This window comes from Terrapene carolina, unplaced genomic scaffold, assembly GCF_002925995.2.
Source record: "Terrapene carolina triunguis isolate 2854851 unplaced genomic scaffold, T_m_triunguis-2.0 Scaffold110, whole genome shotgun sequence".
Classification (NCBI taxonomy): Eukaryota; Metazoa; Chordata; order Testudines; family Emydidae; genus Terrapene; species Terrapene triunguis.
The window spans coordinates 6,523,498-6,551,216 of NW_020664461.1; the positions used below are offsets into that span (position 1 = coordinate 6,523,498).

At 55.9% G+C, this 27,719-nt stretch overlaps 1 protein-coding gene across 1 annotated transcript; it reads right to left on the reverse strand.

Moving 5' to 3' along the window:
* Nucleotides 1–5,511: 5,511 nt before the first annotated feature.
* On the reverse strand, nucleotides 5,512–25,929 carry MPL (MPL proto-oncogene, thrombopoietin receptor). Its single transcript, XM_024209567.1, has 12 exons — nucleotides 25,741–25,929; nucleotides 22,401–22,536; nucleotides 19,876–20,054; nucleotides 18,623–18,777; nucleotides 16,886–17,042; nucleotides 16,342–16,471; nucleotides 15,521–15,693; nucleotides 14,812–14,954; nucleotides 14,219–14,378; nucleotides 9,283–9,421; nucleotides 8,779–8,866; nucleotides 5,512–7,444 (listed from the first exon to the last, which is right to left on the reverse strand). Exons 1-12 carry the CDS (start codon nucleotides 25,841–25,843, stop codon nucleotides 6,908–6,910), a joined length of 2,100 nt encoding a protein of 699 aa, XP_024065335.1. The 5' UTR covers nucleotides 25,844–25,929; the 3' UTR covers nucleotides 5,512–6,907.
* Nucleotides 25,930–27,719: the final 1,790 nt, after the last annotated feature.

Below are 27,719 nucleotides of genomic sequence, written 5' to 3' on the forward strand. Positions count from 1 at the left end.
CCCTCCGTCAGCCTCCGCTCTCCAAGCTCCGCCCCCTCGCGCCGCTTAAACCTGCCGCCCCAAGCCCCCATTGGCCACTTCAAACCCAACTGCCGACGGCACCATGGCGACCCGACCCCCTGTCCCTATTGGCCCGCACGGACTCGGGGGCGGGGCTTAGCCCTCATCCTACGGCGGCAGCGTCCGTCTCGTGAGACTAGGGGCTTTGACCCTTGACGCGAGCCACGGTCAGGTGACCTCAGATCTGGTCTGCTGATTGGCCGGAAGCGCCTGTCGGGGGTCGGTGTTGGCCGGCCGGCCTGGCCCAGGGATGGGGGGGGGCTGAAGCCCAGTCCCAACCGGCGCTACTAACCCCCCCCCGCCTCACCCCGCCAGCCGTTGCCGCGGAGCCCGGCCGCCGTCGCTGGCACGCGGGGCGGGTCATTGCTGGGGTCACTGATCCGCTGCTGAGTTGGGCTAGAAGGGGGGGGGGCGAGTGGTGCTTCTCCAGCCTGGCCCACAAACCCCGAGCCCCGCGCCCAGGGTGACCGGCCAGCAAGGGTGAAAACCGGGACGTCTGGTCACCCCACACCCGCCTGAGGTGCATTGTCCAGAGGGTGACAACATGGCGTCTGCTCGCCTCAGCTTTCCAGTGGGGCTCGGCTGCCCCATGGGACTCGCTGGGCCTGGCCCCCGCCTCAGAGGCCCTGCTGGAGGCTGATCGGGTCTATGGGTTTGGCTCAATTTTGACTGGAAACAATAAATCGAGGGATCTTCCCGAGTGCTACTCATCCTTGGCCCCAGAGTGATCTGTGACTTGACTTGCTCCCTGCAGACTGGAGATCTACACAACAGGATTATCCCTCTGCTTTTAACGTGCTGGGATCAGCAGTGAAATAGTTAACTATGCTGGCACTTCATCACTGGTCTCCGAGTTAGAGAAATGCCTTTCAGAACTGTGGTTGCAGGTTCTCAGTAAACTCAGGTAGATATTGGTGCATAGGTTATACTAGGGGCCAGATTTTAAACCATATTTAGGTGCCTAAAGTTGCAGATGGGTGCCTAAGGAATTTTCAAATGCTTAGGTGCCTAACTCTTATGGGGAGCTTAGAGAAATAACAGCACCAGAGAGGGAAGTTAGGTGCCCATGGGAATTAGGTGCCTAGGCACGTTTGAAAATCCTACCACCTGCCTGTCAGCAGATTTAGGTGCCCAGATAACTTTGAAAATCTGGCTGGGAGGCTTTATGTATACTACAAAAGTATAAATTAATTTCAAAATTGATTTAGTGAAACAGGCACAATCCACTAATGTAGACACGTTTAAACTGGTTTAACTGGCTTTTAAGCTTAGGAAAGGTTTCTGTCCGCATGGATAGTGGCATACAAGCTCAAGTGAGACTTGAACATAAATGAGAAATCCTGGCACAGTGGTCTCAGACAGCCCACGGCAAGGTCAGAGAAAGGGCCCTCCACAGCCACAGCAGCAGCAATTCATTTCAGTTTGCCTGAGAGAATGAGACCACAGCCCTCAGGCACTAGCTTAGTACAAGTAATACATGGTAGTAAAGGACAGACAGGCCCATTTCTGAAAGCTTTATTTCCCAATAATATTTCTTTCCCCACCTTGTGTGTGGGACACATGCAGAAGCATCTGAAGAAGTGAGGTTCTTACCCACGAAAGCTTATGCTCCCAATACTTCTGTTAGTCTTAAAGGTGCCACAGGACCCTCTGTTGCTTTTTACAGATTCAGACTAACACGGCTACCCCTCTGATGCAGAAGCAGTTAGGTAGCTGTGTTGGGAACCGTGGTGTGTCTGGCCAGAGAGAGCAGAGTGTGCATGCACGGTGCTCTCCGCAGTGTAGCTGTGTGACGTGGGGAGGTTGCAGTCTTCCCCTGCTATCTATACCTTTGGACCCACCGTTCACCTCTCCCATCCATGAGGCTTGGTGACTGGCATGCCCTCAGAGCAAGGCTCCCCTGCCGCTAGCGGCTGGTGCTGAAAACAGCAATCAGGACTGTGTTCTGCCTGCTCTGCTATCCATAAAGGTGCTACATAGGGTGACCACAAGTGTGAAAAATCAGGACAGGGGGTGGGGGGTACTAGGAGCCTATATAAGAAAAAGACCCAAAAATCGGAACTATCCCTATAAAATCGGGACATCTGCTCACCCTAGTGCTACAGGATTTTAAACTGGTCCTGTTGGTTATTACTAAGGCCTGGGGGCAATGACTGCACTGTGTGCCTAGTGATGATTCACGTGAGGGAGCTAGAGGGTAACTCATTACTAAGCCCATTACAAGGAGGGTTTCAGTTCGCCTAGTTAGAAGGGTGGCAGGGGGGAGCAGGAAGACCTGTAAGGCTGGGAGTTCATGCTAATCTGGTGTGTGTAACCCCTTCATATCATCCCATAAACTTATCAAGCTCCATCTTAAAACTAATTACATTTCTTGTCCCCACTGCTCCTGGTGAGAGGCTGTTTCAGAGCCTCACTCCTCTGATGGTTAGAAAGCTTCTAATTTTGAGGCTAAAGTTACTCATGGCAAGTTTATCCCCATTTGTTTTGGTGCCAATATTTTCCTTTAGCTCCAATAGCTCTTCTCCGTCCCTGGCGTTTACCCCTCTGATAAATTTAGAGAGAACAATAGGTCCCCTATCAGTCTTCATTTTGCTGCGCTAAATAAGCCAAGCTCTTCCAGTCTCCTCTTGTACAATAGGCTCTCCATTTCCCTGATCATCCTAGTAGCCCTTCTCTGCACCTGTTCCAGTTTGAATTCAAACTGCCCCAGCCCCCATGTAATCTTCAGCATGAAACAGGCTGCTTCCCTTCTGTTACCTGAAACACTGACAGACTCACTTATGTGAGGGCCTCTGCATTAGGGCCTAATGTGTGCGGGCACTCACATCTGGGCTCATGTATGTGTCATGGACTCACAGATCGTGCCCACTCTTGGCCCCGTGCGGTCCGTGGGGGGTGCCCCTTTTAGTGAGACAGCCCTTCTCGGGGTCCACTCTCTCTCGGGGTCCAGCCCCTCCACCTCCTGGATCCGCACCTCTCTGAGCCTTAGCACGTCTGTCTCTGCCATGGGCCCCCTCAGGGAGTCCACTCGCTCTGGACCCCCAGGGCCTCCACCCCCGAAGGGGTTGATGCAACCCTGTTCGCTAGACCGGAGTGACTCTCAGCCAGCATGAAACAGAAGGGTTTATTGAGAGTTGAACACAGCACAGGAAACTCTCTGACCCTCAGGCCTGGCTTCCCTCAGCCCAGCACATCCCAGTCTCTCTGCATCCAGGTGGGCTCTGCCTGCTTCCCCTCTCCAGCCCAGAGCCCCCCTGCTCGCAGCTCGGCATCTGAGATCCCCAGCCCCAGGCCCCGCCTCTGTCCATTGTCTTCTCTCCAGGTAAACAGGGTCGTAAACCGGGGCCTCCTTTCCTGCTTCTCCCTCTGGCTGGAACCGGCTGGTTAGGTCACTGGGTCCTCACTCTGCAGCCCATTGTCCTCCCACTGGCCAGAACCGGCTGCGTCTCCTCAGCTGGGCCTCTGGGTCACCAGGTCACCCGTCGCTGGGGTATCCATCCTCCCGGCCACCGGCTGGGTCCCCATGTCCTCTCTCTGGTCCTCTGCAAAACACACTCCCTCTCCCCTCACCTCGTTAACCCAGTAACACCCAGGGAAACTGAGTCCCACCCCCTCTGCATGCAAACCATTGAAACCCCACAGAAAACAAGAAAACCCCCCACTTCGTCACAGTATGTACACACGTGTCTTAGGTGTGAGCAGCATGTCTGGGCATGTGCATGTGGCAACAGGGACTGGACGTTTAAGCTGTGGGGATGTAACACCAACAGACCCCCGGTTGTCAGTGGGCGGCATCAAACCTGGGACCTCGGGAGCTTAGTGCCTGAGCCTCTACTGCATGAGCTCAAAGCCATATGGCTGTTAGCTAAGGCTGTAGAGCAGACTCATTAATCTCTCTCTAAGTGGTCTCGGTGCCACTAGATGGGACAGAACACCACGCCCAGAAGGTGTGTGGGTTACCAGGGCACCCTTCCTGGCATTGCCACCAGCTCTGAGTGGGCAAATCCCTTCTCTGAGCCTTAGTTTCCCCAGCTGCACTGGGGGGGTGCAGTTTTTTGGTCTGCTGTTAATTCCTCAGTATCATTATTGACACACATTGTCTCCTTCCCTTTCCCTATTCCAAAACCGAGGTAGGAAGGGGCTTTGGTATGTTCTTCCCCTCTGCTGCATGGTCGGGGGAGTAAGCCACCTTCATGGTCCCTCTTCACCATCCCCAGATCCCAAGGAGGCCCCTGTACAGGTTCAGCTCCAAAGTGGGGGAAGGGGTGCAGACTGGGTGAGCTGGGATGCACATTATTCCCACACCCTCCCTCACCGCAAACCATAAGCAGAAGGGATAATATGGCCAGGGCCCTGTGGTGCCTCCCAGGGGTTCTAGGAGAAACCAGGACCACCAGGAGTCACTGCTACCATGGCTCCAATGGAACTCACTGCCAGGGGATGGGGGGTAGGTACAGGCTGGGGCTGATGTACAGAGCCTGTGCACTCATGGCTCTGGCCTCCCACCACTCCCTGGGGATAAACCAGCTTCGGAGAGTCTCCCCTGAGGCTTTTCCCACTGATAGAACAGTGTGAGATATTCTCTCCGTGAGCTCCACACCCACAGAGGTTTTATAGAGGAGGTGAGAATCCAGGCCACCTTCCTATTGCACCTCGGGAAGGGAAGTGTCAACCAGTCTAACTGCATATGCAAACAGCTGTATCGTGACTGGCCATGGCTGAGTCCACTGAAATCTGTTGCTCTCCTTGGCTGATCCAATCAGATAACACATTCAGATCTATTCTACTCAATTTAGGTTCCTTATGCTGTGCTCTTCAGGGTAGTATCTGAGCACCTGCCACTAGCGCATAAAGTGACTAACATCTGTCCAGGGCCGGCTCCAGGGTTTTGGCCGCCCCAAGCAGCCAAACAAACAAACAAAAAAGCTGCGATCGTGATCTGCGGCAGCAATTCAGCGGGAGGTCCTTCTCTCCGAGCAGGAGTGAGGGACCGTCCGCCGAATTGCCGCCCAACAGCTGGACGTGCCGCCCCTCTCCGAAGTGGCCGCCCCAAGCACCTGCTTGGTAAGCTGGTGCCTGGAGCCGGCCCTGCATCTGTCCTGTGTGTGTTCTCTCCTCCGATCCTTCATGGGAGAAGTATACGCAGGGGAATGGTTTAGGATTTTTAAAATACATATACACATACTTTATTTTTTAAAGAAAGCAAGGCCTTTCAGTTGGAGAGATTTTGTGGGAATACATTCAAGCTAAATAAATTCAGACTGGAAATACAGTGTAAATTTTTAACATTGAAAGGAATTAATAATTGGAACAATGGATCAAGGGTCATGGTGGATTCTCCACAGACAATTTTTAAATCAAAATTGGATGTTTTTCTAAAAGATGTGCTCTAGGAGTTAGTGTGGGGATGTTCTCTGGCCTGGGCTACACAGCTCAGACTAGATGATTACAATGGTCCATTCTGCCTTAAAAATCTATGAATTCCACAGTCTCAGACTGAGAAAGCTCCGTCTCCCACACAGATCTGCTTTATCTTCATTGCAGGGAGTTGCATTGTGCCAGAGGACTGGAGTTCTCCACCAGTCTTCACCCCAGAGCTTTAGGTGATCATTTAGATACTCTGAGCACCTTGTGGCTCAGGACCGAGACCTTTAACTTGATTTGATATTCCATGGGAGACCAGTGTAGGGAGTGATGGGATGGGACTCCACAACTGAGGGGTCCAGTAGTACAGAGCTCTGCTTTGTGATAGGGATTTCTCAAGAGCCTAGGTTTTCTCCAGGGCCTGCTGCAGAGTGTGCCACGTTAGTAAACCACCCTGGTCCAATTGGCAGCAACGGGCATCACATTTCAGTAAATGATTCTTTATTACTCATCATTAATGCCACAGGGTGTGCACCACATTCTACAGAGCAAAGCACAGACCACGACCCTGCACCCAGGAGCTTCAGAGACCATGCCAGGAGGGAGACAAGTGTAAGGATATGCTCTGCAGGTGGAGATGGACGGAACTGGGCACACACAGGCAGTGTGGAGAGTGGGAGGAAAAAAAGGGAGCACAAAGGACCTCGTTCCCATCTCAAATGGCTGTGACTGAGGCAGAGGAGTCATGTCATAATGCTCTGGGGAGCCTCAGCGTTTCCCAGCTTGGCTGACTGGAACCATGTAGACAGCTTCACGAAGTGCTGAAGGGAAGTGCAGGAGGCAGCCGGACTGGGGAGCCAGGGGGAGGGGAAGCGGACTTCTTTTCTTGTCTCTGGTCGGGTCATCTATCATGCGGCAGGACTACAGCTGTGCTCAGCCCCTCCCATCCCCTTTTCAAAGCCCCCACCTCCCACACAGAACCCAGGGGGGGGGCTCACCCCACTGTCCTAGACATCAGAATTCTGCAACCCTTCCCCAAGGAAAGCAGCTGGGGATCACAGGGGACAATGGCTGGGGTCCCTGGGGAAGGGTTGCAGATTTCTGACCTCCAGGACAATTGTAGTGTCCCCTACCCCAGCCTGCAGGACTTCTCTGGTAGTGCCAGAGTGCAGCTTGTTTGGGGATCTGCCTCAGAGACTGATCACATGCCAGGGAGATCGGTATCGCCCACCCACTGACTGCACAAACACCCCCGAGCCTGGCCCATCTAGTGCAGGATCCTGTCACCAACAGCAGCTGACAGTGGAGGCCGCAGAAGAAATGCACATAACTCTACAGTATTAGCCCATGGGAGTGCCTCCTGCCCAGCTGAGACTCCAGGCAGGCACAGACATCCCAGCAGTGAGGTTCTAATGACATGCCCAGCCCTCTGCCTCACTCCCATCCTCGCTGGGCAGCCGAGGGCATGTAGCAGATCCTGCATTCAGAGGAAGGGCTGCTGCTCCCAGCTGCTCATCAGCAGGTAGGACTGGTTAGAAATGTCTGTAGTGGACATGGACTGCTTCCCGGAGCATGGGCAATCCCAGTCCTCTTCCTCAGAGTCCACAGGCCCCCCTAGAGGTATGTGTTCAGCCTGGAGGCTGCTAGGCACCTGTGGGTTGTACTGGATCTCAGCCCTGTCCTGCCGGAGCTCTGAGTGAGCATCTGGGACATGGAGCAGGAGCACAGCGAGACCCCTAAGGTAGATGTCATCCCCCTCCCCTCTGCTGTCCAAGTACTCGTTCTCGTAGCGGCTGCCTGTGGGGCTGCTGGGATGCAGTACCATGTAGTCCTGATGAGGAGAGGAGAGATTGCTAGCCTCTTCATCCTCGGGGCCCTCTGGGATGCCAGACCCTGGGCATGCTGTCTTCAGCAGGGTGGGCTCTGGGAGAGTCTCAGCCCCCTTCCTCTCAGAAAGGACTTCCAGGAGGCAGGGTAGGATCACATCTTCCAAGGGCTTGTTGTAGAATGAAGTGTTTGCCTTAAGGAGGAAGGTGAAATAGCACAGCTGAGTGTAGGCTGGGGCAGGACGGGGAGGGAGAGTAATGCAGCCCCCCACAGACCACACCTGTATCCCACCCTCTGTGTATATTACGCACGCAGGACAGAGATCTCCATGTGATACATTTCCCCAGTCACTAACCTCTGCCAATCTTGCCTGCCCTTGGTCCATTAATACATCTCCTGGGACCAATCCTCACATATCAACCTGCAAGCTGTTTCAAAGAACCTGCCAAAGGAATGTGCCTCATCCCCGCCTGCCTCAGTCTCCCGCTACGTGATATGGGGGAAGTGACCTCGACTCCCTTTGTAAAAGGCTTTGAGATCCACAGTGAAAAGTTGCTGCAGAAGAGAGGAGCCAAAGGTGATGACCCTGCCTGACCTGAAGTCACCCCAGCAGCCTGAGGCCCAGGACAGGTAAGGGTAAGAGTCAGGCCTGGCCCAGTGGCAGCTCCTCACAAGCCTAAATGCTTCAGCTGTACCCCAGGGCTCAGAATGGGGGCATTACCCCTTGGGGAGGGGACATTCCTAACTTGCTGGGGGGCTCATGGAGAGGGCTGTACAGCCCTGTGTGTCTGGAAACGGTTGGGTCTCCTTTGGGGTGGTTTTACAGCCCAGAAGCCATCCCCACATGGCTGACCCACAGGAGTGCTGAGCACCCAGCTGCAGCCACAGGGAGCTGCAGTGCTTAATTCCACTGAGACTCAGGCTTGTGATTACTTGGGAAATGGCTCCACAGGCAGAGACGTGACAAATAGCTCCAGTGAAAGGTTTTGCTTTGTTGGCTCTGGAGCAGGGAGGTGGGGGAACACACAGTCTCAACCAGCTGGCATTCATCTGGAGCATAGGGTGGCCAGGTGCCCAGTTTTTGACCAGAAAGTCTGGTCGAAAAGGGACTTGACAGTGGCTGGTCAAATCTACCGACCAGACACTTAAAGTCTGGTTACTGTGGGCAGGGGAGGCACCGGATCATCACCTGCATCAGCCCCTACTCAGCCAGGGCTGCCTCCTACCTCCGTGGCTGCAGCTCCCAGCCACAGCTCCGCAGGCGAGTCCCTCCCGGGCAGAGGGGAAGAGCGGCGAGCCATGCGGGGGTGGGAGGGAAGAGGAACAAATCAGGAGTGGGGTCTTGGGGGGAAGAGGCAGGGCGAGGGAGCGGTCTTGGGGGGGGAAAAAAGAGGCAGGGCTGGGAGGTTCTGGCACTCCGCTTCAGTGTCTGGTTTTTAAACATTACAAAGTTGGTGACCCTACTGGAGCAGGACAGCCACCTCGGCTCCTGCCCTGGGAACATGGCCCGAGGCCTCTGCACCTCACCTGCTGCTGCTTGCTGCTGTCGGTGAGGAAAGTGCCCAGGACGCGGTGCAGATCTGGGGCGGGAGGCCAGAGCTTTCGCTTCACGCTGCTGGGGGCGAGGAAAAATGGGAGCATGAAATCAATCTCTCCCCAGCTCTACACACGCCAATAAAGGAAGACTGCCCCCCCAGCTCCACATGGCCTTATGGGGGAGACACTTTCCCTCCCTCCCCCAGCACCACACAGGTCTATGGGGGAGACACCATCCTGCCCCTGGCTAGTCCCAGAAACACACTAACCAGGCCTGTCACAGCATCCTAGCACAGTCCCTCTGGGGAAAAGACAAATTAGGGCACAGCAGGGAGCACTCTAGGGGACAGGGAGAGAACAGGAGAGCAGGAGACGTCAGTTACCTTTACCCTTGATGAGGGAGGGATCCGTTACCTGTACCTTGGGAGCAGAGGTCAGTTACAGGAATGGGAGGGTGTCAGTTACCTGTACCCCAGCAGGAAGGGGGGTCAGTACCTGTACGCAGAGGGAAAAGAGCACCTCAGCCCCAGGAGTCCCACGAAGAAGAGCAGTGTGATGGTGAGGCTCAATATTATCCAGCCGGGGACAGAGAAGGAAGCAGTGAATGCATCAGGCTCCCCGGTGTCCTTGCTGCCTGTGATGAAAATGGGAATCGTCTGTAGTGTTGTTAGGAACACTGTGTCTCAGGTGACCCATCAGACTTTGTCTTGTGACCTGCTGGGTCCAAAAGGGATTAAAGCGCTTCCCCTGGTGCAGAGGAAGATATGAGGTGTTTGGGTCATGTAGCTGTCTGGGGTGGTACAAATGTGTCCTCAAGAACTGGCTGGGATCAACACATATCAACACAGAGGCATCCACCAGCCAACGTGACCTGAGGCACCAGGAGGGGTGCTGCCTGCCTGGATCCCACGTCTGTGACATTAGGGAGAAGTTGCTGAAATAGAAATGTGGGTCTGGAAGGGACCTCAAGAGGTCATGTAATCCTGCCCCCTGTGCTGAGAGAGCCAATTAAACCTTGATCATGTAATGAGTGTTCTGAGCCTGATGGCTCTGAGCTTGATATGACATTCGAGATAATTACCTGTGAGTCCTAAGGGTCCAGTCAAGCAAGGGTCTACTGGGTGACACCAAGACAGGTAACTAGTGAAAGCAGCCACTTCAGTCTGCTCAACGTCACTACCTTGCTAGGTATGCTGCCTGCTAGACTACTCCTGCTCCAGACTGTACTTGTTCCTGCCTCAGCTCCTGCTTCACCCTGTGCCTGCTCAAGCCGTCCTGATGGACCATCCTTGGCAGGTGTTTGTCTAACCTGTTCTTAAAAACCTCCAGTGATTGATGGGGATTCCACATCCTCCCTATTCTAGAACTTAACTACCCTTATCGTTAGAAAGAGGCCTGTCCTGGGTCTAGTACTATTCAATAGTTACATTAATTACTTAGATAATGGAGTGGAAAGTACGCTTACAAAATGTGCAGATGATACCAAGCTGGGAGGGATTGCTAGCACTTTGAATGACAGGATTAGAATTCAAAACAACCAGAATTGGTCTGAAATCAACAAGATGAAATTCAGTAAAGGCAAGTGCACACAGAATTTACTCCAAAGAGCAAGTCAAGGATACACACCTAAACACACTTAAAACCACCTTCACTAAGCAAGGACAATATATCAGAAAAGTAGATTGCAATGGGCCACCCAAATACCCCAGGAGAACCTGTTTCAATACAGAAAAACACACTTACTGCACACCCTCAGTTGTCACCTGCCACGCCACATTGGACCCATGATGTATCATGAAACAATTACAACCCATACTTGACGGGAACCCTCTTCTGGCCTTTAACCCCATCTTTGCCAAGCTCCTCATTGCCCAGGACACACCAACTCAAAGTAGCACTAGTCCCTACCAGAACAGATGCCAAACCTGCAGACATATCTCCATGACAATGATCAATACCCCTCATAACACACCTTTCAAGATCCATGGGGTGTACACCATCCAGTGCATCAAATGCCCAACAACTATGGGGGTGAAACCTGACAATCACTATGCTCTCAAAAATGATAAAAGACAAAAATACTCTTATTCCACCCGGAAGTAAACAAAGCGATCGCTCCACAGCTGACCTCTCAGTGCTTGCCTGCAGAGGAAACCTGCAGAACACCTTCAAAAGACAATCTTGTGAACTTAAATTCATAACTCTGCTGGACACTAAAAACCATGGACTTAACAGAGACACTGGTTGTATGGCTCATAACAGCAATTTATAGCATGCCCTACTGCTTGCTAACCCTAAATTGCCCATTTCATTTTCAGTGGTCTCTTACAGCATGTTTGAGCCCTTTATACTTAACAATCTGTCCCACCTCGTATTTTACTTGGACACTCTGGTTACCTTCTCCAGACTTGAGGAAGGCCTCCATGAAGCTTGAAAACGTGTCTCTTCCACCAACAGAAGATGATCCAATAAAAGATATTGTCTCACATACCTTCTCTCTCTCTCAAGTACTACACTTATGAAGATAAAATCAAATGCACAACTTCAAAATGGGGGCTAACTGGCTAGGTGGCAGTGCTGCTGAAAAGGATCTGGGGCTTGTAGCGCAGTTGTGAAAAAGGCTAATGTTCTGGGGAGTATGAAGAGGAGTGTCATATAAATGACACAGGAGGGAATTGTTGTAGTCTACTTGGCACTGATGAGGCCTCAGATGGAGTCTTGTATCCAATTCTGGGCACCGCACCTTCGGAAAGATATGGATAAACTGGAGAAAGTCCAGCGTAGAGCAACAAAAATTATAAGAGGTTTTAAAAACCTGACGTAGGAGGAAAGGTTAAAAAAACTGGGCACGTTTAGTCTTGAGAAAAGCAGACTGTGGGAGGACCAGATAACAGTTAAGGGCTGTTAGAAAGAGCATGGGATCAGTTGCTCTCCATGGCCACTGAAGGTAGGACAAGAAGTAATGGGTTTAAAGGGAGATTTAGGTTAGATATTAGGAAAATCTTTCTAACTCTAGGGGTCGTTAAACTGGGGAATAGGCTTGCAAGGAAGTTTGTGGAATCCCCATCATTGGAGGTTTTAAGAACTGGCTGGACAAATAGTTGTCAGGGATGGTCCAGGTTTACTTGGTCCAGCCTCGATGCAGATGCTAGACTTGATGACCTCTTGAGGTCCCTTCCAGACCTACATTTATATGATTCTGTACCAATGGAGCAATCGGAAAAGACAGTGGGAACGCCAATGACCGAGCATTAACACTCAATGGGAAAGCCTGGCATGCTGAACAGGTGCACTCGGTATGTTTGCAGCACAAAGACAATAAACTGGAGGGGTCAGGGGCCTGGGATAAGAACAGGGTTCACATACACAGAGCAGCTCTCCTTTGGGACTCAGAGAGAGAGAGGGAGAAGATGGATTCTACAGCAGCTTGGCTGGGGGAACCCCTGCACTGGCCAGTCCAGAGGTTTTCGAACTGTGGGACATACCTCCCCAGGGGGGTGCAGAGGATTGTTTGGGGAGGAGAGGGGGAGTGACGACGCCAGGGAAGAGAGCGCCACCTCCACCCTCTGGCTCGCCTCAGTGGGGCACCCAGCCTGTGGGTCAGTGTCAACATCCGCCATGGCTGCACCAATTTCCGCTCCCGGCAGCCTCCACCCCCAAAGACTGCATGCGCCTTCCCCCACCCTAAAAATCTGATGTGGAGAGAGGCAAGGACTGTGTCTATTTTTGTCTGGGTTGGGGGGGCGCACCCCAGAATTGTAACTCAAAGGAGGGCTCAGCTCAAAAAGTTTGAAAACAGCTGGACAAGTCTGAACTCAGTCTTAATCTTTGCTCCCTATGCTAATCTAAGAAATCCCTGACACTGCATTCCAGCTGGGGTCTGAGACAGGTTACTTGGCATCACTGCAAATGCTGGCTGACATTCACTGATCCCCAAAGGGATGAAAAGTCTTCCTCAGTCTGACTCGCTGGGCAGAGCTCATGGGGAGACACAGGATGCTGGCGGCCAAAGGCCCAGTCCCAGAGTCATTGGGGTTGCGTGTGTGACGTTGTGCAGTCTACATGGTTTTATAAAAATATAATAATAAGTCAATATAATGTAACTGGGATAGATTTAGAGAAAATACGGTAATAAGTGAATATAATGCAACTGGGATATGCTCCGTGCAAAAGGTCTCTTGTAAGGTATCATTACAAAGTGCATAATCTACTGAGTATGATCATCTGATTTGTATAAATGTACCACTCTTGTATCTAAAACTAGAAATATAAAACATAACTCTGAGGGCCTATTGTAATTATGTAGAGTGTGGGCCATTAAGGATGGTTTGGAATCTTGATGACTCCCATTGTCTGCAGATGGCTGTATTTACCTTTGAGTCTTCCTGTATATGTGTGTGCTGGCAAGTGAGTAATGAAGTCTTGCAGTGACATGTGATTATGTCACCTGAACTGGAATCCATCTTTAACCTGGTGCTTTTCCAGTGAGGGGGGGTGGAAACCCAGAGGGACAAAGGATTCCCGCCTTATGCAAAAGATATATAAAGGGGTGGAAGAGAACAGAGAGGAGAGAGGAGCCATCATGGAGAATCCCCTAGATAACACCTAAGCTGGAACAAGAGTTGTACCAGGGGAAAGAATTGTGCCCAGGCCTGGAAGGTGTCCAGTCTGAGAAAAACTCACTGAAGCATCTCTGAGGGTGAGATTATCTGTATTTAGTTTAATTAGGCATAGATTTGCGCATTTTATTTTATTTTGCTTGTGACTTACTTTGTTTTGTCTGTTACTACTTTGAACCACTTAAATCCTACTGTCTGTATTTAATAAAATCACTTTTTATTTAGTAATTTACTCAGAGTATGTATTAATACCTGGGGGAGCAAACAACTGTGCATATCTCTCTATCTGTGTTATAGAGGGCGAACAATTTATGAGTTTGCCCTGCATAAGCTTTATGCAGGGTAAAACGGATTTATCTGGGTTTAGACCCCATTGGGAGTTGGGCATCTGAGTGCTAAAGACAAGCACACTCCTGTGAGCTGTTTTTGGGTAAACTTGTAGCTTTGGGACAAGTAATTCAGACCCTGGGTCTGTGTTGAAGTGGACTGGAGTGTCTAATTCAGCAAGACGGGGTGCTGGAGTCCTGAGCTGGCAGGGAAAACAGAAGCAGGGGTAGTCTTGGCACATTGGGTGGCAGCTCCCAAGGGGGTTTCTGTGATCCAACCCGTCACAGCGTGGTCCACCTTTGTGGAACAGTGTGACCCACACTAATGGAGACTGTTAAAGGCTGGGGTCTAGCAGAGCCCCTGTGAATCTGTGACAGCGCCCCCCTCCCTCCGCATTGCCCCAGCCCCTAGTGCCCCTCGCCTCAGCCAGCTGCAAGCCCCCCTCCTCGCTCAGGCCCGTCCCCATCAGGAGCACTGGCCCATACCTGCTCCAGATGGGGCCTCCACCACGATGGTCTCTGACCAGGCACTCCAGAACCCCTGGAGCTGCTGCCCATTGGGCTTGGCTCGCACCTGGAGGAGGTAGCGGGGGCCAGCACGCAGGTCCAGGGTCTCACTGTTGGCCACATGCTGGATCTGCAGGACCTGCCCAGGGAAAGCGGGTTACACCCTGAGGGCATGGGGTGAGGCAAGAGATACTTCACTGGGCTCCACATGCCCTGTGCTGACCCTGGGGATAGAGCTGATGGGGATTGGGGTGGGACAGACAAAGGGCGGGCCAAGTTCTATTGGGTTTGGCACCTTTTTTTCTTGGACCCCTCTCCATGGTATTGGAGCACCTCCAGGGGAGGGGTGCGCCAGTTCCCACGGAGCCCTCCCCTGCTGGAGGAGGTTGCTGGGCTGTGTGTGTGTGTGCCAATCCCCAGGCAGACCTTCCCTGCAGGTTAAGGGGTGCGCTAGTACCCAGGGAGACCTCCCCTGTGGGGGGTGCCCATCCCTGGGGAGACCTCTGTGGAGGTGAGGGGGGTGCCAGTCCCCCTGGCAACCTCTCCTGTGGTGGGGGGCAGTCCCCAATTACCTTCCAGTCCAGGCTGTTCTCCACCGAGTAGCGGATCTGATACACCATGTACTCTGCCAATTCCTCCTCTGGTGGGGCCCACTGCAGCCTGAGCTGCCCACCGCTGATGTTGGCCTGCAAGATCCTGGGGGGGCTGGTGAGCACTGCAGTTGGAGCAAGGAGCGCATGTTGGCACAGCTGGGCAAATGGAGAGTCCCTCACGCAGCCCAGCCCCCGAGTTCCACCCGCACTGACCCCGTCTCTGCCCAGACAGGACAGCAGAGAGCTCCCTCCTGCTGCAGTGCCAGGGCGGGCGCAGCCACGCCATGCAGTGAGCTCTCCTGGCAGTGCAGTCGGGGCTCCCTGGGCCGCACCCCGCGCAGTCAACACCCTCACAGCAGGGCCAGCTCCAGGCACCAGTGAACGAAGCAGGTGCTTAGGGCGGCCAATGGAAAGGGGCGGCACGTCCGGGTCTTCGGCGGCAATTCGGCGGCGGGGCCCTCAGTCCCTCTCAGAGGGAAGGACCCGCCGCCGAATTGCCGCGGAAGAATGAAGCGGCGCGGTAGAGCTGCCGCCGAAGTGCTGCCGATCACGGCTTTCCCCCCCCTCCCTTCGCCGCTTGGGGCAGCAAAAAAGCTGGAGCCGGCCCTGCCTCACAGGACACAGGCTTGTGCAGCCATGGAGAGGAGACCTAGAAAGGAGACAGGACGGGGCGTCAGCAGGTTCTCACCGGCCTGGTGCATCCGGAACGGCTCCCCAAAGTAGCTGAGGACTGGTTCAGGGTGCCCCCGAGAGATATTCACCAAGATGAAGATGTCGCTGTCATTCCTGGGCTGGAACATGCAGGCGTGGGTGTTCTGGGGCCTTGTGCTGTGCTCTTGACAGCGCTGCCACGCCTGGCCTCTGGGGAGGAAGCAGGGCGCACGTGAGTCCAGCTGAGACCTCTGCTTCCCAATCCCTCCAGCAGCCATGGCCACCCCTTGACTGACCTGTCTCTGTGCAGCCTGGCTCCTCTCACCACCCTCACCCGAGTCACCCTCCCCGCCACAGGGTAACAAACCCGCCCTGTCCGTGAGGGCCCGAATGTCACCAGCAGCTGGGCACTGCCCCAACCCCTTGCCCACAAGCACCTCTGGCCTCCTGGGCTCTCTCCCCCTGGCTTGAGCCCACCCTGCTTCCTGAGAGTCTGTCCTCGCTCCCCAGGGGCTGCCTTTGGTGACCATCACAGAAAGAATGGCACGTGGCCCATCCCGTGGCACAGCCTCCTTTGTCTCTGCTCCTGAGCGAAGCAGGGCATGGGCAGGACAGAGAATCCCCTCAGTCTGGGAACCTCTGGGGCCTGCAGAGCACAGGCACCAGTCGGGGGGGGGGGGGAGGGGGAAGGGAAGGCCCTGGCTGCATGGGATTTTCGGTACTGTCCGACATGGCAAGCTCTGCTCCTGGGACAGGGCGCTGCATCTGTGTATCTGAAAGTCAATCCCAGAACAGCTGCAGCACTTCCCCACCTTGCACAGGAGTGGCGTGTCCTGGGCACTGGCTGGGGCCTGTTACCTGGAGGCATCACTGCTCCCTTGGGACCGATAGAAGAGGCTGTGGGAGCTGTTGGAATCTGCAGAATCCCAGGTCCACTCACACCGCACCCACTGCAGGTCAGAGGTGAAACAGCGCAGCCCGATCTCTCCTGGGCAGGAGAGAGCAAGTAAGCGCCAAGCAGACCGTGCAAGGCTACAGGAACAAGGAGCCCAGCTTACAGTTTACTGGATGTCTGAGATCCTGCAGGCAGGGCCCTACAGAGCTGGGCTCTAGGCAGTGGGCCCCTTTGTGCCCAACCCCCCAGGTGCCATCTCCCGCAGGTTCCACCAAACCCTGTCCTCTCTCTCTTTGGCCGTCAGTCTCCTCCCTTGATGCTCCTCAGAAGCCTTCAGAGATGGGCGATTGTGGCAGTTCAAGGAGCCCTCGATCGGTGAGCAGAGTTGGAGTGACGCTCTCAGCCCCCACCCTGGCTCCTGCATGGGCTGTGTGTTACCAGGCAAGACTGGGGAGATCCTGTGCGTGGATCTCCCAGCCAAACCCCTTCTGTCCAGGAGTCACTCACCTGAGGAGCGGGGTGTTTCAGCAGCCACTGCCTGAGACCAGGGGCCCCAGAATCCATCCAGGGACAAGCCATCTGGCTTGGTGCGGATCCGGATGTGGTACTTGGCCCCGGGCTGCAGGGTGTGGAGGACACATGCCCTGGTGCTATGAACCTGCTTCTGTAGGAGAGGGACCAGACTGGGTGAGGAGGAGAACGTGGGAGCTGCTTCAACCACCACATACACTGTCCTTGCCTCTAACAAGACGCCCCCAAAGCTCTCAGCCTCTGAGCCCCAAGGGCCTGGGGCAGCACCAGAGAGGTGAAAGAGAGTCACATCCTCCCCTGCAGGAGTCTGGCTGAATTTCCAATGCCCCCATTATATGGCACATGCCCATCTAAGGCAGGAAATGAGGTGACTGCAGCTGCCAGGCTGGGATTGGGAATTGCAGGGAGAATGGCATGAAGGATCAGCAGAGAATTACCCACAGCCCATGGGGCCTGTTACAGCCGGACAAGGGAGGGGAAACACAGCATTACCTATAGCCCATGGGGAGGAAGAACTCAGTGTTACCCATAGCCTGTGGGGTGTTACAGCTGACCACAGGAGAGAAACACAACCTGCAGCCCATGGGGTATGTTACAGCCAGGCGGATTTAGAGTTAATGGGGCCCTGTGCACAGCTTCATTTTCAGGGGGCCCCTCCCTCGGGACCCAGCCAAGAAAAAGAACATCCTCTCTTATCTCCCCCCTCCCCTCCCCCGGTTTTTAATTCTTGTTTTCTTCCTGCTCCTCCTATAAGTAATAGGAAGTAAATGAAAATAAAGTGAGGTACCTTGATTGGGGCAGGGAGTTGGGGTGCAGGAGGGGATGCGGGGGTCAGGCTCTGGGAGGGAGTTTGGGTGCTGGGTGCGGGCTCTGGGCTGGAGCAGGGGGTTGGGGTGTCAGAGGGGGTGAGGGTGTCAGAAGGGGTGAGGGCTCTGGGAGGAAGTTTGGGTGCTGGGTGCGGGCTCTGGGCTGGGGCAGGGGGTTGGGGTGTGGCAGGGGTCAGGGGTGCGGCGCTTACCTTGGGCCGCGCAGCTCCCAAAGCAACCAGCACACCCCTCTGGCAGTGGCTCCTAGGCGGGGGGGAGGCCAGTGGGTCTCTGCGTGCCGCTGCCCGCAGGCGCTGCCCCCGCACCTCCCATTGGTTGCAGTTACCAGCCAATGGGAGCTGTGGAGTCGGCGCTTGGGGTGGGGGCAACGCACAGAGACACCCCCCTCCCCAGGGGCCTCAGGGACATGCTGGCCGCTTCCGGTAGCGGTGCGGCGCAGAGGGAAGGAGGCAACACGGGCAGGGAGCCACCTTAGCCCTGCTGCTGGCACGTCTCTGCATGCCCCTTGGGGGGAGGAGGGCAGCGGGTCTCCGTGCACTGTCTGGGGCGGGGGCAGCGCACGGAGCCGCCTCCCTCCCGCCAGGGGCATGTAGAGATGTGCCAGCTGCCGACCGCTTCCAGGAGTGGCGTGGAGCCACCAGCCACAAAATGCAGACAGTCTAAGCCCTGCTGCACCGCTGGCCGGGACTCAGGGGCAGGTTGTCAGATGAGATTTGTCCTGCATTTTGGTGGCAGCCCTGTCATCGGGGGGCCCGTGCCACCGCACTGTTTGTTTCATGGTAAATCCACCTCTGGTTACAGCTGGCCACGGCGGGAGGAACACAGCAATATTCACAGCCCGTGGGGTATGTTACAGCCGGCCATGGCAGGAGGAACACAGCCTTACCCGGCGGGGTGGTTCCATGGAGCCCACAATGCAGTAGAGGATCTCATAGATGAAGAGCTCGGTGTATTCAGTAGCTGGGGGTTCCCAGCTCACCTGCAGCTCCCCAGCTGCCCCAGTCCAGGTGGCCATTATATTCACAGGGGGAGCAATGAGCCCTGGAAGGAAAGTGCCAAAGCTAAAGGCCTCTGCTGCAGGCTCATGGGCATTGCCACAGCTCCAAGGCCAGGCTAGCAGCACACAGCACCAGCAGCCTGTAAGTAAGCCACCCGTGCGGCTGGGCGTGGCCGTGAGGCACTATTGTCATAACAATTGTGTGACGCCAGGGACAGGCCTTGTTTGGGCATGGGGCCTGGCTGTGCCAGGCAGGGCCGGCTCCAGCATTTCTGCCGCCCCCGAATTGCCGCAGGTGCCGCCCCTCTCCCTTGGCCGCCCCAAGCACCTGCTTGTTAAGCTGGTGCCTGGAGCCGGCCCTGGTGCCAGGACACTGTCACCTGCACAAAGAGCTGGGTACTGTTAGCAGCCAGTGCCCTGGGGTTGGAGCAGGGTCTGTTGGTACTTGGGCTTGCGGCTAAGCTGCCTCTCCATTACTGAGGCGGTTGAGAGGCAGACGGCATGGTCCCGTGCTGGCAGATGATGCTAAACCGAGTGCTGGAAGAAGAGCTGCATGGAGCAAGCCTCAGAGCTGGGACTGAGCCAGCCAGGGCGTTTCCATCTCTCTGCAGAAAGGTGATGACCCCTGAAGAGGCCTGACAGGAACCATGTGGATGGGTTTCCTGTCAATGTGGGCAGGAAGAGGGCGTCCACCTGAGCAGCAAGGGCTGTTTCTGTGCCGTGCCCTGGCCTGACGGGGAGGGGGCCAGCATGCTGGCAAGCTGCAGCAGGGTGTCGAGACCTCGGCAGTGGGGTGAGAGTCACTGCTGCTCTCCATGCGTGGTATGAGCGTCAGGAGGTAATGGCAGCTCTCTCCTTCCGGGGCAGCACAGGACTGAGATGCTGGGAAACACCGCCATGCCCCATCGGCCCAACGACTTGCCAGTGTCAGAGAAAGGGTGGCAGTGGTGGGGGGCAGGGCCTGGGGCTTCCCATAGCAGTAAACTCTTCACCACACGGCCCCTGGGAAGGACAAAGCATTGGAGAATCGGCTGCGCCAGCCCTGAGCCTAGCCATGGCTTTTCCATCTCCAATGGCCATGATGTAGGGGGTGGGGCCCGGGCAGGGCTCGTCACAGGCAGAAAGCAGAGGCCAGCACTCACCGACCGTCTCCACGGCGACTTCCCGGGAGTACTTGGTCTGGTTGCTGGGTGTGTCTAGCACGCGGATGCAGAGCTGTGTGAAGAGCCGCACCTCATGGCTGCTGGGGAAGACGCAGACGTAACGTCTGCCACCGCCGCTCCGTCTCTGCACAGCCAGCACACACTCCTTGGCCTTCTCCCTGGGGAGCAGGGCAGTCAGGGCGTGGGGTCGCAGCCCACACAGGCCTCAGGAGGGGCCTCACCAGGTCCCCCTTCCTCACCCTTGGGCACAGCCCAGCCTCGTGGCCAGGCCGGGGGAATTGGGTCCCAGGAGGGTTGCCAACTTTCTAATTGCTGAAAACCGAACACCCCTGCCCTGCGTCTTCCCCCGAGGCCCCACCCCACTCAGTCCTCTCCCCCCTCCCTCCATCGCTCACTCTCCACCACCACCACCCCCGACTCCCCCCTCTCCCGGGACTCACCTGCTGCCTGCAGAGCCAGGCTGGGAGGAGCTGATGTGGAGCCTGCCTGATCGGGCCACGGCAGGGGCCAGTCCCCAGAGCAAGGGGCTGGGGTGAGGAGGGGTCAGTTCCCATAGCGAGGGGCTGGGCCGGGAAGAGGTTGGTTCCCATAGCGAGGGGCTGGAGCAGGGAGGGGTCAGTTCCCGTAGCGAGGGGCTGGGGCCTGGGCAGGGAGGGGTCAGTCCCTGTAGCAAGAGGCTAGGGCCGGGGCACAGTGGGGGCCAGTCCCCAGAGCTAGGGGGCAGGGAAGGGTTGGTCCCCATAGTGAGGGGCTGGGGTGGGAAGAGGTTGGTTCCCATAGCAAGGGGCTGGGGCAGGGAGGGATCGGTTCCCATAGCGAGGGGTTGGGACGGGGCACAGTGGGGGCCAGTCCCCACAGCTAGGGGCCGGGGCGGGGAGGGTTCGGTCCCCATAGCGTGGGGCCGGGGCAGGGTGGGGTCAGTTCCCATAGCAAGGGGCTGGGGCCAGGGCAGGGAGGGGTTGGGTTGTTCAGAGGCCCAGAAGCTGCTCCATGCCCGGGGTCTCTTGGACAGAGCCCTGTGAATGGAGCCCATTGACTGCAGGGTTTGGTCCTTGCACCACCGTAGCCGTCACCATGGAGACGGGCCTAGCAGCCTAACCTAGTGCACTGGAGGCTCCTGGAGCCTCTGGCCTGGCCCTGAGTGCGCCCCCACAGCCTGTGAGAAGGCAGCTTGCAGACCCCTCACCCCTGGGCTCAGGGCCTTGTCCCTTCACCTGGGTGGCCGATATTGAAGTGAAAAACAGAACCCCGCAGAGGGGAGTTCTGAACTCCTAGACTGCTGGCATCCTATAAGCCGCGTAGTGAATACTGGCTAGAATGGAGGGGTCTGACAGAGAGAGATCATTCACACACACAGGCAGAATAGTCCATTACACATGCACGATTTTTGGCACAGTTTTGTGTGCAAAAAAGGCACACACAATTATGGCAGTTGCATGTTCAAATAATCAATTTGCATGCTTGATCATGATAATTGCAATTGAGATCACTGCGGATGATTTTTGTATATACAGTTCTGCACTTAGCACTTGGAAGAGCAGACCCCTGGTGTGTGAGAGTAAGTAGGGAGAGTGTGTGCGCTCTCTCCTCTCTCACCAGCAAGTAGAAAGCCACCATCCTTGCTGTTTAGCTCTGAGCATTGCTAAAGAACTCAGCAGACTGAGCGATGCAAGCACAGGGCTGACTACTACCCGGAGCCCATAACTGGAGTCAACTGCAACCAGGAACCTGGGGTTCTTGCAGAATGAGGCGGGAGCGGGGTGCCCAGAGCCACCTCTGATTGCAGGGAGAAGGTGAGGAGCAGCCACAGCCCAGGGGCAGGGCCCAGAGGGGAGCAGGGGTCCCCCAAGCACTTTGTCCCGCTGCAGAGGGCAGAGCCTTCAGGCCACCCACCAACACCCGCCCTGCGGGGGCCAGGCTTGTGATGGGCAGCACAGGAAGGGAGGCTGTCCCCCTCAGAAGCAGGTTCTCTGCCCCTGGGGGCCCAGGCAGCAGGGAGACAATGGGCATGTGGCCAGGGCACTAACCTAGGGCTTGGGCAACCAGCATTCGAGTCCCTGCTCCCTGTGTGACCTTGGGCCAGGCTCTGAGACCCAGTTCCCAGCTGTACCAAGGGGCCAATGGCCCTGCGCTGCCTGTGGGGGCTGAGGGCAAAGCCAGACCACCAGGCACTATGGTGGGGGCGGTACAGAAGTACTGATGGTAGTGTGGGAGCGTTTCCCCACATGGCTGCCAAGAACATACTGCAGCAGGGAGCCAATTCCCAGGCTCTGGAAACCAGTGAAAGGCCAAGACTGGTGCAGAGGGCGAAGTGCTCCACTCGGAGCCGTGCCGGGGAGACAAGTGGAGTGCACCATCTTTAACACTCCAGGAGTTAAGTAGGGCTGAGGCGGATGGGGGCTGCTGGCAGTCGGGTGTCTGCCTAGGGCACAGTGCAGCCAGCCTGGCCCTTGGGAAGGGAGAGGCCAGGGCTGGGATTCCAGGGCCTGTGAGTCCTGACCCACCCATTGTAGGTGTAGTAGAAGCGGTACGTGTGGTTCCCACGCTCTGCCTCCTCCTCATCCCAGAAACAGGTGAGGTCTTCAAAAGATCGGGAGAAGCAGCGAATAGTCTCAGAAACCTCTCCCAGGAGAGCCACATCTGCATGGAGGAGAGAGCTGTTTAGTGGGGAGAGGCCTGGAGAGGCTGCTCCATAGTACAGTCAAAGTGTCCCAAGAAGGCAATGAGAGTCCGGAAACACGGTGCCCCATTTGTGCAGTTGCCGTGCACTGGCCTGGTCTCAGGGCAAATGAGAGCAACCAGGTTGCTGTGTCCTGTGCCAGCTGCCAGCAGCACCCAGGGCCCATTCCAGTAACTGCAGATCAACCAGCTGCCAGAGCAGCCTGGCCACACCGTTATGCTGAGGGGACAGGCGAGGCAGAGCAGCCACATGACAGCACTGGGCCAGCTGCGATTTCCCCCAGGCAGGGGAATTTGCTGCTTTGTGTCACCAGAGCCGCATGTGGCAGCCCTACTGCTCCAGAGAGTCAGGGCTTTAATGTCTTTGCAAGTGCTCAGGTGCCAAGGTGATGGGCACAGGATAGAAAAACGTGCTATTGGTTTTTGATGTTGTATTAGGAAAGCCCCCTCACCCTAGCCCAGGGCTCATCTGTGCGTCCCCAGCTCAGCCCCCAGAGGTAGGTGTTCATCACCCCCACCCCACCCAGACAGATGGGGAGCCTATAGGGGCCCTGCCTGCCATCTTCTGTCACCATTTACCCCTGTGCAAAGGGGCTGCCAATGCTGCCCTGGGGCAAGGGGTGGACTGGGAGGTGCACACAAGGGACAGGGCAGGGGAGAGTCAGGCCTGGGATTCAGCCACAGAAACTCCCTTCCCCACAGATAGCCATCGGCCTCCCATGCTGGCCAGCTGGCAAAAGCTCTTTGGGAGGCTTAGCCGTGTAACAGGTAAGAACCTGCCTGTCTCACCAGGCTCGCCCAAGCAGTACTTTCACAAGGGTCCAGTGGGCTCATTTGCTGTGCTCCCAGTTCTGATCAGCCTCACAAACTGCATGCCATGGGCCATCAGGATCTGAGTCCATCCCTCCTCCCAGGCTATCGCGTAGGGAGGGGTGGGTCATTTGGGTACATACAAACATCCCAAAATAGCCCTGTGGTTGGCATGTGGCTCAGGCCAGTCTCAGGCCAGCTCGGCGGGAAGCACACCCTGTCTCATGCTGGGCGACAGCATTCACTGCGGAAAAGTGTGAGGAAGTGAGATAAGGAGAAGCAGGTCCATGCGCTCTCAGGACAGACACAGCAGCTCTGCAGCAGCAGCCCCTGGATGGAACAGACTAGCAGGAAGGCCTGGGGCTTCCGGACTCCTCCCTGGAGCGGGAGCAGGGCAGGGGCAGGGCCAGGGCTGGGCATCACGCAGGGGGCTGGGGGGAGGAGACAATGCAGGCGAGAAAGAGGTAGAGAGTGCTGCACCATGCAGGGCTCAGGGAGCTGCCTGCTGGGGGCATTCATCCCTGCTGCCATCAGGCTCACCGCTGCTCAGACCTCGCCCCATGCTGTCCCCAGGTTTGCACAGGTAATTGCTGCCATAGTCTTGGGGCATCTCGAGCCAGTGCCAGGACTCACCTAGGGAGAAGCGCAGCGAGGGGTGCCCTGGTGCCAGAGTGGGAGGAGCCTGGGACTTGGGCTTGCACAGGAAACATCAGGAGTTCCCTCAGCTCAGCAAGAGTTTGGTGCCCCAGGGAGCTGGCCAGAGACACCCCTCCCCCCCAGGAGCCCACTGTCCAGCTGGAGACACCCCCTTTTCCCCCAGGAGCCCACCAGCCAGCTAGAGATCCCCCTATGAGCCCACTGGCCAGCCAGAGACCCCCCCAGGGGAGCCCGCTATCCAGCCGGAGACACCCTCCCCCCCGGAGCCAGTTGGCCATAGACAATGTCCCAGGAAGCCAGCTGGCTGAAGGAACTGCAAGGCCACCAGCATTAAGGTGGCATGGCTGGGGTGGCATGTACCATAATGTTCCAGTTCTTGGTTTTCAGCAGTGTGAGTTCAGCTGAGCTCCACATTCTGGAAGGACACCGGACAGCCCCGGGCACCCTTACCTCAGCGTGAATGAAGTTTTGGGGCATTTTGTTTCCTTGTTGTTTTGTATTTAAATAATTTCTCGGCCCGCCTACGTACCAGAGCCCAGCTCTCCCCTGCCACAACCACGGGCTCCTTGGGAATGGTTATCCCAGTCCCAGAATGCCCTTCATTGCCCCTGCAGCATCTCCTGCCTAGGCCAGTTCTCCCTCCTCAGCCCACAGAGCGACAGGTGGTGGCATGGGACCGGCAGGGCCAGGGGGACGGTGCAGGAACAGTACAGAGCCTAGCATGGAGTCAGCTAGGACATTTTTGAAGGTGGAGAGGCCCCCCAGTCCCAGCCTCCGCCCCACATGCATGTGCAATGCACACCCACAGTGTCTCTACACTGCAAAAGTGGGGTTGTGACTTGGATTAGCTAAATTGGGTGAAAATAGCTGAAGAAACAGCAATTTGGCTTTTATCTCAGGTAAGCAGTGCATGCTGAAGCCTCAGCTCTAGGGAGCCCGAGGGCCGACACCCTGCTGCTCACCCACATGCAGTGCTGACTTGCCTGGCATCACTGCTAACACAGGTTAAGAACACACCAGATTTCTTTCCAGGATAGGGATACCCATACAGCGCCCCTCACCCCCACAACATGTCCATGCCCACGCTCTCTCACCCCCCCCCCCCAACGCTTGATGCAGCTCCACTCAAAGGCAGGGAGGTGGTTGAGAGCAAAGAGAGGTGCTCTCTCTTCCCAGGAACCTTGGGGTGCCCCCCAACCCTGGGGCCCCAGTGCACCCCTATCCCCAGCACTCACCACTTGGCCAAAGGCACGTGCAGTGTGCACACATAGGACAGTCACTACTGTGAGCATTTGCAGGGTCTTGGCTCAGGGGAGCTGAGCTTAACACAAGACCCCAGGGAGTTTGTGAAAGTGGCTTGTAGCCTGGGGCCCCTACCTGAAGTAGACAGTATCCACCCGGTCCCAGCTGTAAGTTGAAGCCATCTGCCTACCCCCAGCTGCACATGACTCCAAGGAACCACTCACAACTAGGGCACAGCCAGGTGTGGCTGGGCCTTGGCCACGCCCCGTTTCACTCAGCCCCAAACCAGAGGAACCTGGAGCTAGTCAAGCCAGCTTTATGTGCTGGCAAGTTGGGCCAGGCTGGATGAGAGACCGACTGCAGAGACCCAAAAGGGACTGAGCACACCCTCTTCCCCCCCCTGCCCCAGCACTTCCCCAAGGGCGCTAAGGAAGGACAGAGGCTCTTTGGACCCACCTTCAGATGTCACCGGAGCAGGGCTCAAAGCAGGAGTGAGGAGGCTGAGCAGGAGTCCAGCTACCAAGAAAAGGGGCTGCTCTTGGCACAGCTGGGCCCCCATTCTGCTACAGTGAGCATTCAGTGCCAGTCAGAGCGCAGGGCTCCAGCCACCTGCCCTGCAGAACTGGGCATCCAGGGGCAGGGCTGTTCTCTTTCTGGGCCTGGCTTGCTGCTGGAGCTGAGACACAAAGCCTTTATCTGAGACATGTCAGCCTCGCTCCGCAGGAAGCCTGGGTAAAGGGCCCCTTCCACCCCCATCCACCCAACTTCCCCGGCCCCCAAACCACCATGCTGTGGCCGCTCAGCCGCTGACAGTGATGGCACCAATAGAGCCTGTTCCTATCAGATAGGCAGCACGTCCTGCCCTTGCGGCTACAGGAGAGAATGGAGGCCGGGATAGGAAGAAAAACAACCCTGCTGTGAGACACCGAGTCCCTGCATGGTGGGTAAGGAGGGGGTGCACCCGGGAGGGACTCCTGCCTCTAGGGTGCACTCTGGGACTAGCTGCCCCCTACACACCCATTGTGTGAGCTGCTCTTTGCACACACCAGACCGGTCAGGGGCATGCTTGCACACACCTCTCAGCTATTCATTTATTAACAACTCAAGACAACACAGGGTGACGAGGCTGCTGCATGTCACTGGTGCAAGGAAGCTCTGGCTCATAGAGGAATGCTGCATGGTTTAGTCCCTTGGAGATTTCACACCTCACGTCACCTCAGCCTGGACAGAAATCCCCTCCCAACACGTCCTGTATCCACCACCTGTACAGGCTCAGCAAGATGGCGATATTCAGCTATTCAGACAGGCGCCACCAGCCCCAGGCAACTGCTTGCTCCAAACTTACTGAGCTCCCACCAGGCGCCTAAGGCCAAGCCTAGCGACTGTGAGGCCAGGCATGTGCTCCACACCATCTTCCCAGAGAGCGCGACAGAGAGAGCAGAGCCTGAGGGCCCGTGCAGAGCACCAGGATACAGCTGCACCTCTGCGCCGCCTTGGACCCCACCCAGAGCCCGTGCCCAGCTAGCACACAAGCCCAGCTCTGGGTTCCCTGGCTGCTCGCACCCAGAACACTCTGAGCACAGGGCATGCACTCAGAGCACGCACATGCTGCAGAATGTGTTTTTGAAAATCATACATTGTAATTGGCTTTTGCACTGCCAGCCATGCAGAAGGAAAATACCACAACTGGACTGGACGTGGGCAAGAAAACTAGACGCTTAGCAACAATGTGGGCACTCACCAGAAAGCTGAACTCAGGGGAATCCATTCTCATGTACCAGAGCACCAGTTGTCTCCTTAGAGTTCAGGAGGGAATTCCATTGCTACTCAGCATAGCCCAATATCCCCGTGCAAGGAGGGTATCTTTAATTAGTTTGCTTGCCCCTGAAGAAACAGGCATAAGCCATACCCTAGCCAGGATTCTGGGGGCAACAGGCCCACGCTCGAAACTGGCAAATTCGGTGCTCCTGAGATAGCCCAGGACACTGACGTCCTCATGGCAGGTCAGGGAACACACAGGCACCAGTGGTGCAAGACCCAGTATCCCATTCTCTGCTCCCTGAGCCAGCCAGTTCCCCCCCCCGAGCTGGCTTGGAGCCAGTGCCCCCTAGCGGAAGTCAAATTAAACGATCTAAGGGTATGTCTACACTACGGGATTAATCCGAATTTAGATAATTCGAATTTGGGAAACAGGTTGTATAAATTCGATTGTGCGCGGCCACACTAAGCACCTTAATTCGGTTTTTAACCACATTAATTCGGTGGTGTGCGGCCACACTACCCCATTAATTTAAACACAGTAATTCGGTGGTGTGCGGCCAAACTAACCCTAATTCGAATTAACAAAATCAATTTAGGCGCTACTCCGCTCGTCGAGGTGGAGTACAGAAATCGATTTTAAGTGCCCTTTAATTCGAATTAACTGGCTCTGTAGT

Bases quoted from the DNA above. Each gene is read 5' to 3' on its own strand.
- MPL (XM_024209567.1), bottom strand. From the start codon at position 25,843: ATGGGGGCCCAGCTGTGCCAAGAGCAGCCCCTTTTCTTGGTAGCTGGA. The intron at 18,778-19,875 runs GTGAGTGCTGGC...CTTTCCTTCCAG, and splicing joins AGTCGCCGTGGAGACGGTCG to GGCTCATTGCTCCCCCTGTG. The intron at 7,445-8,778 runs GTGAGGTGCAGA...TTCCTCCTTAAG, and splicing joins ACAGCAGCAAGCAGCAGCAG to GCAAACACTTCATTCTACAA.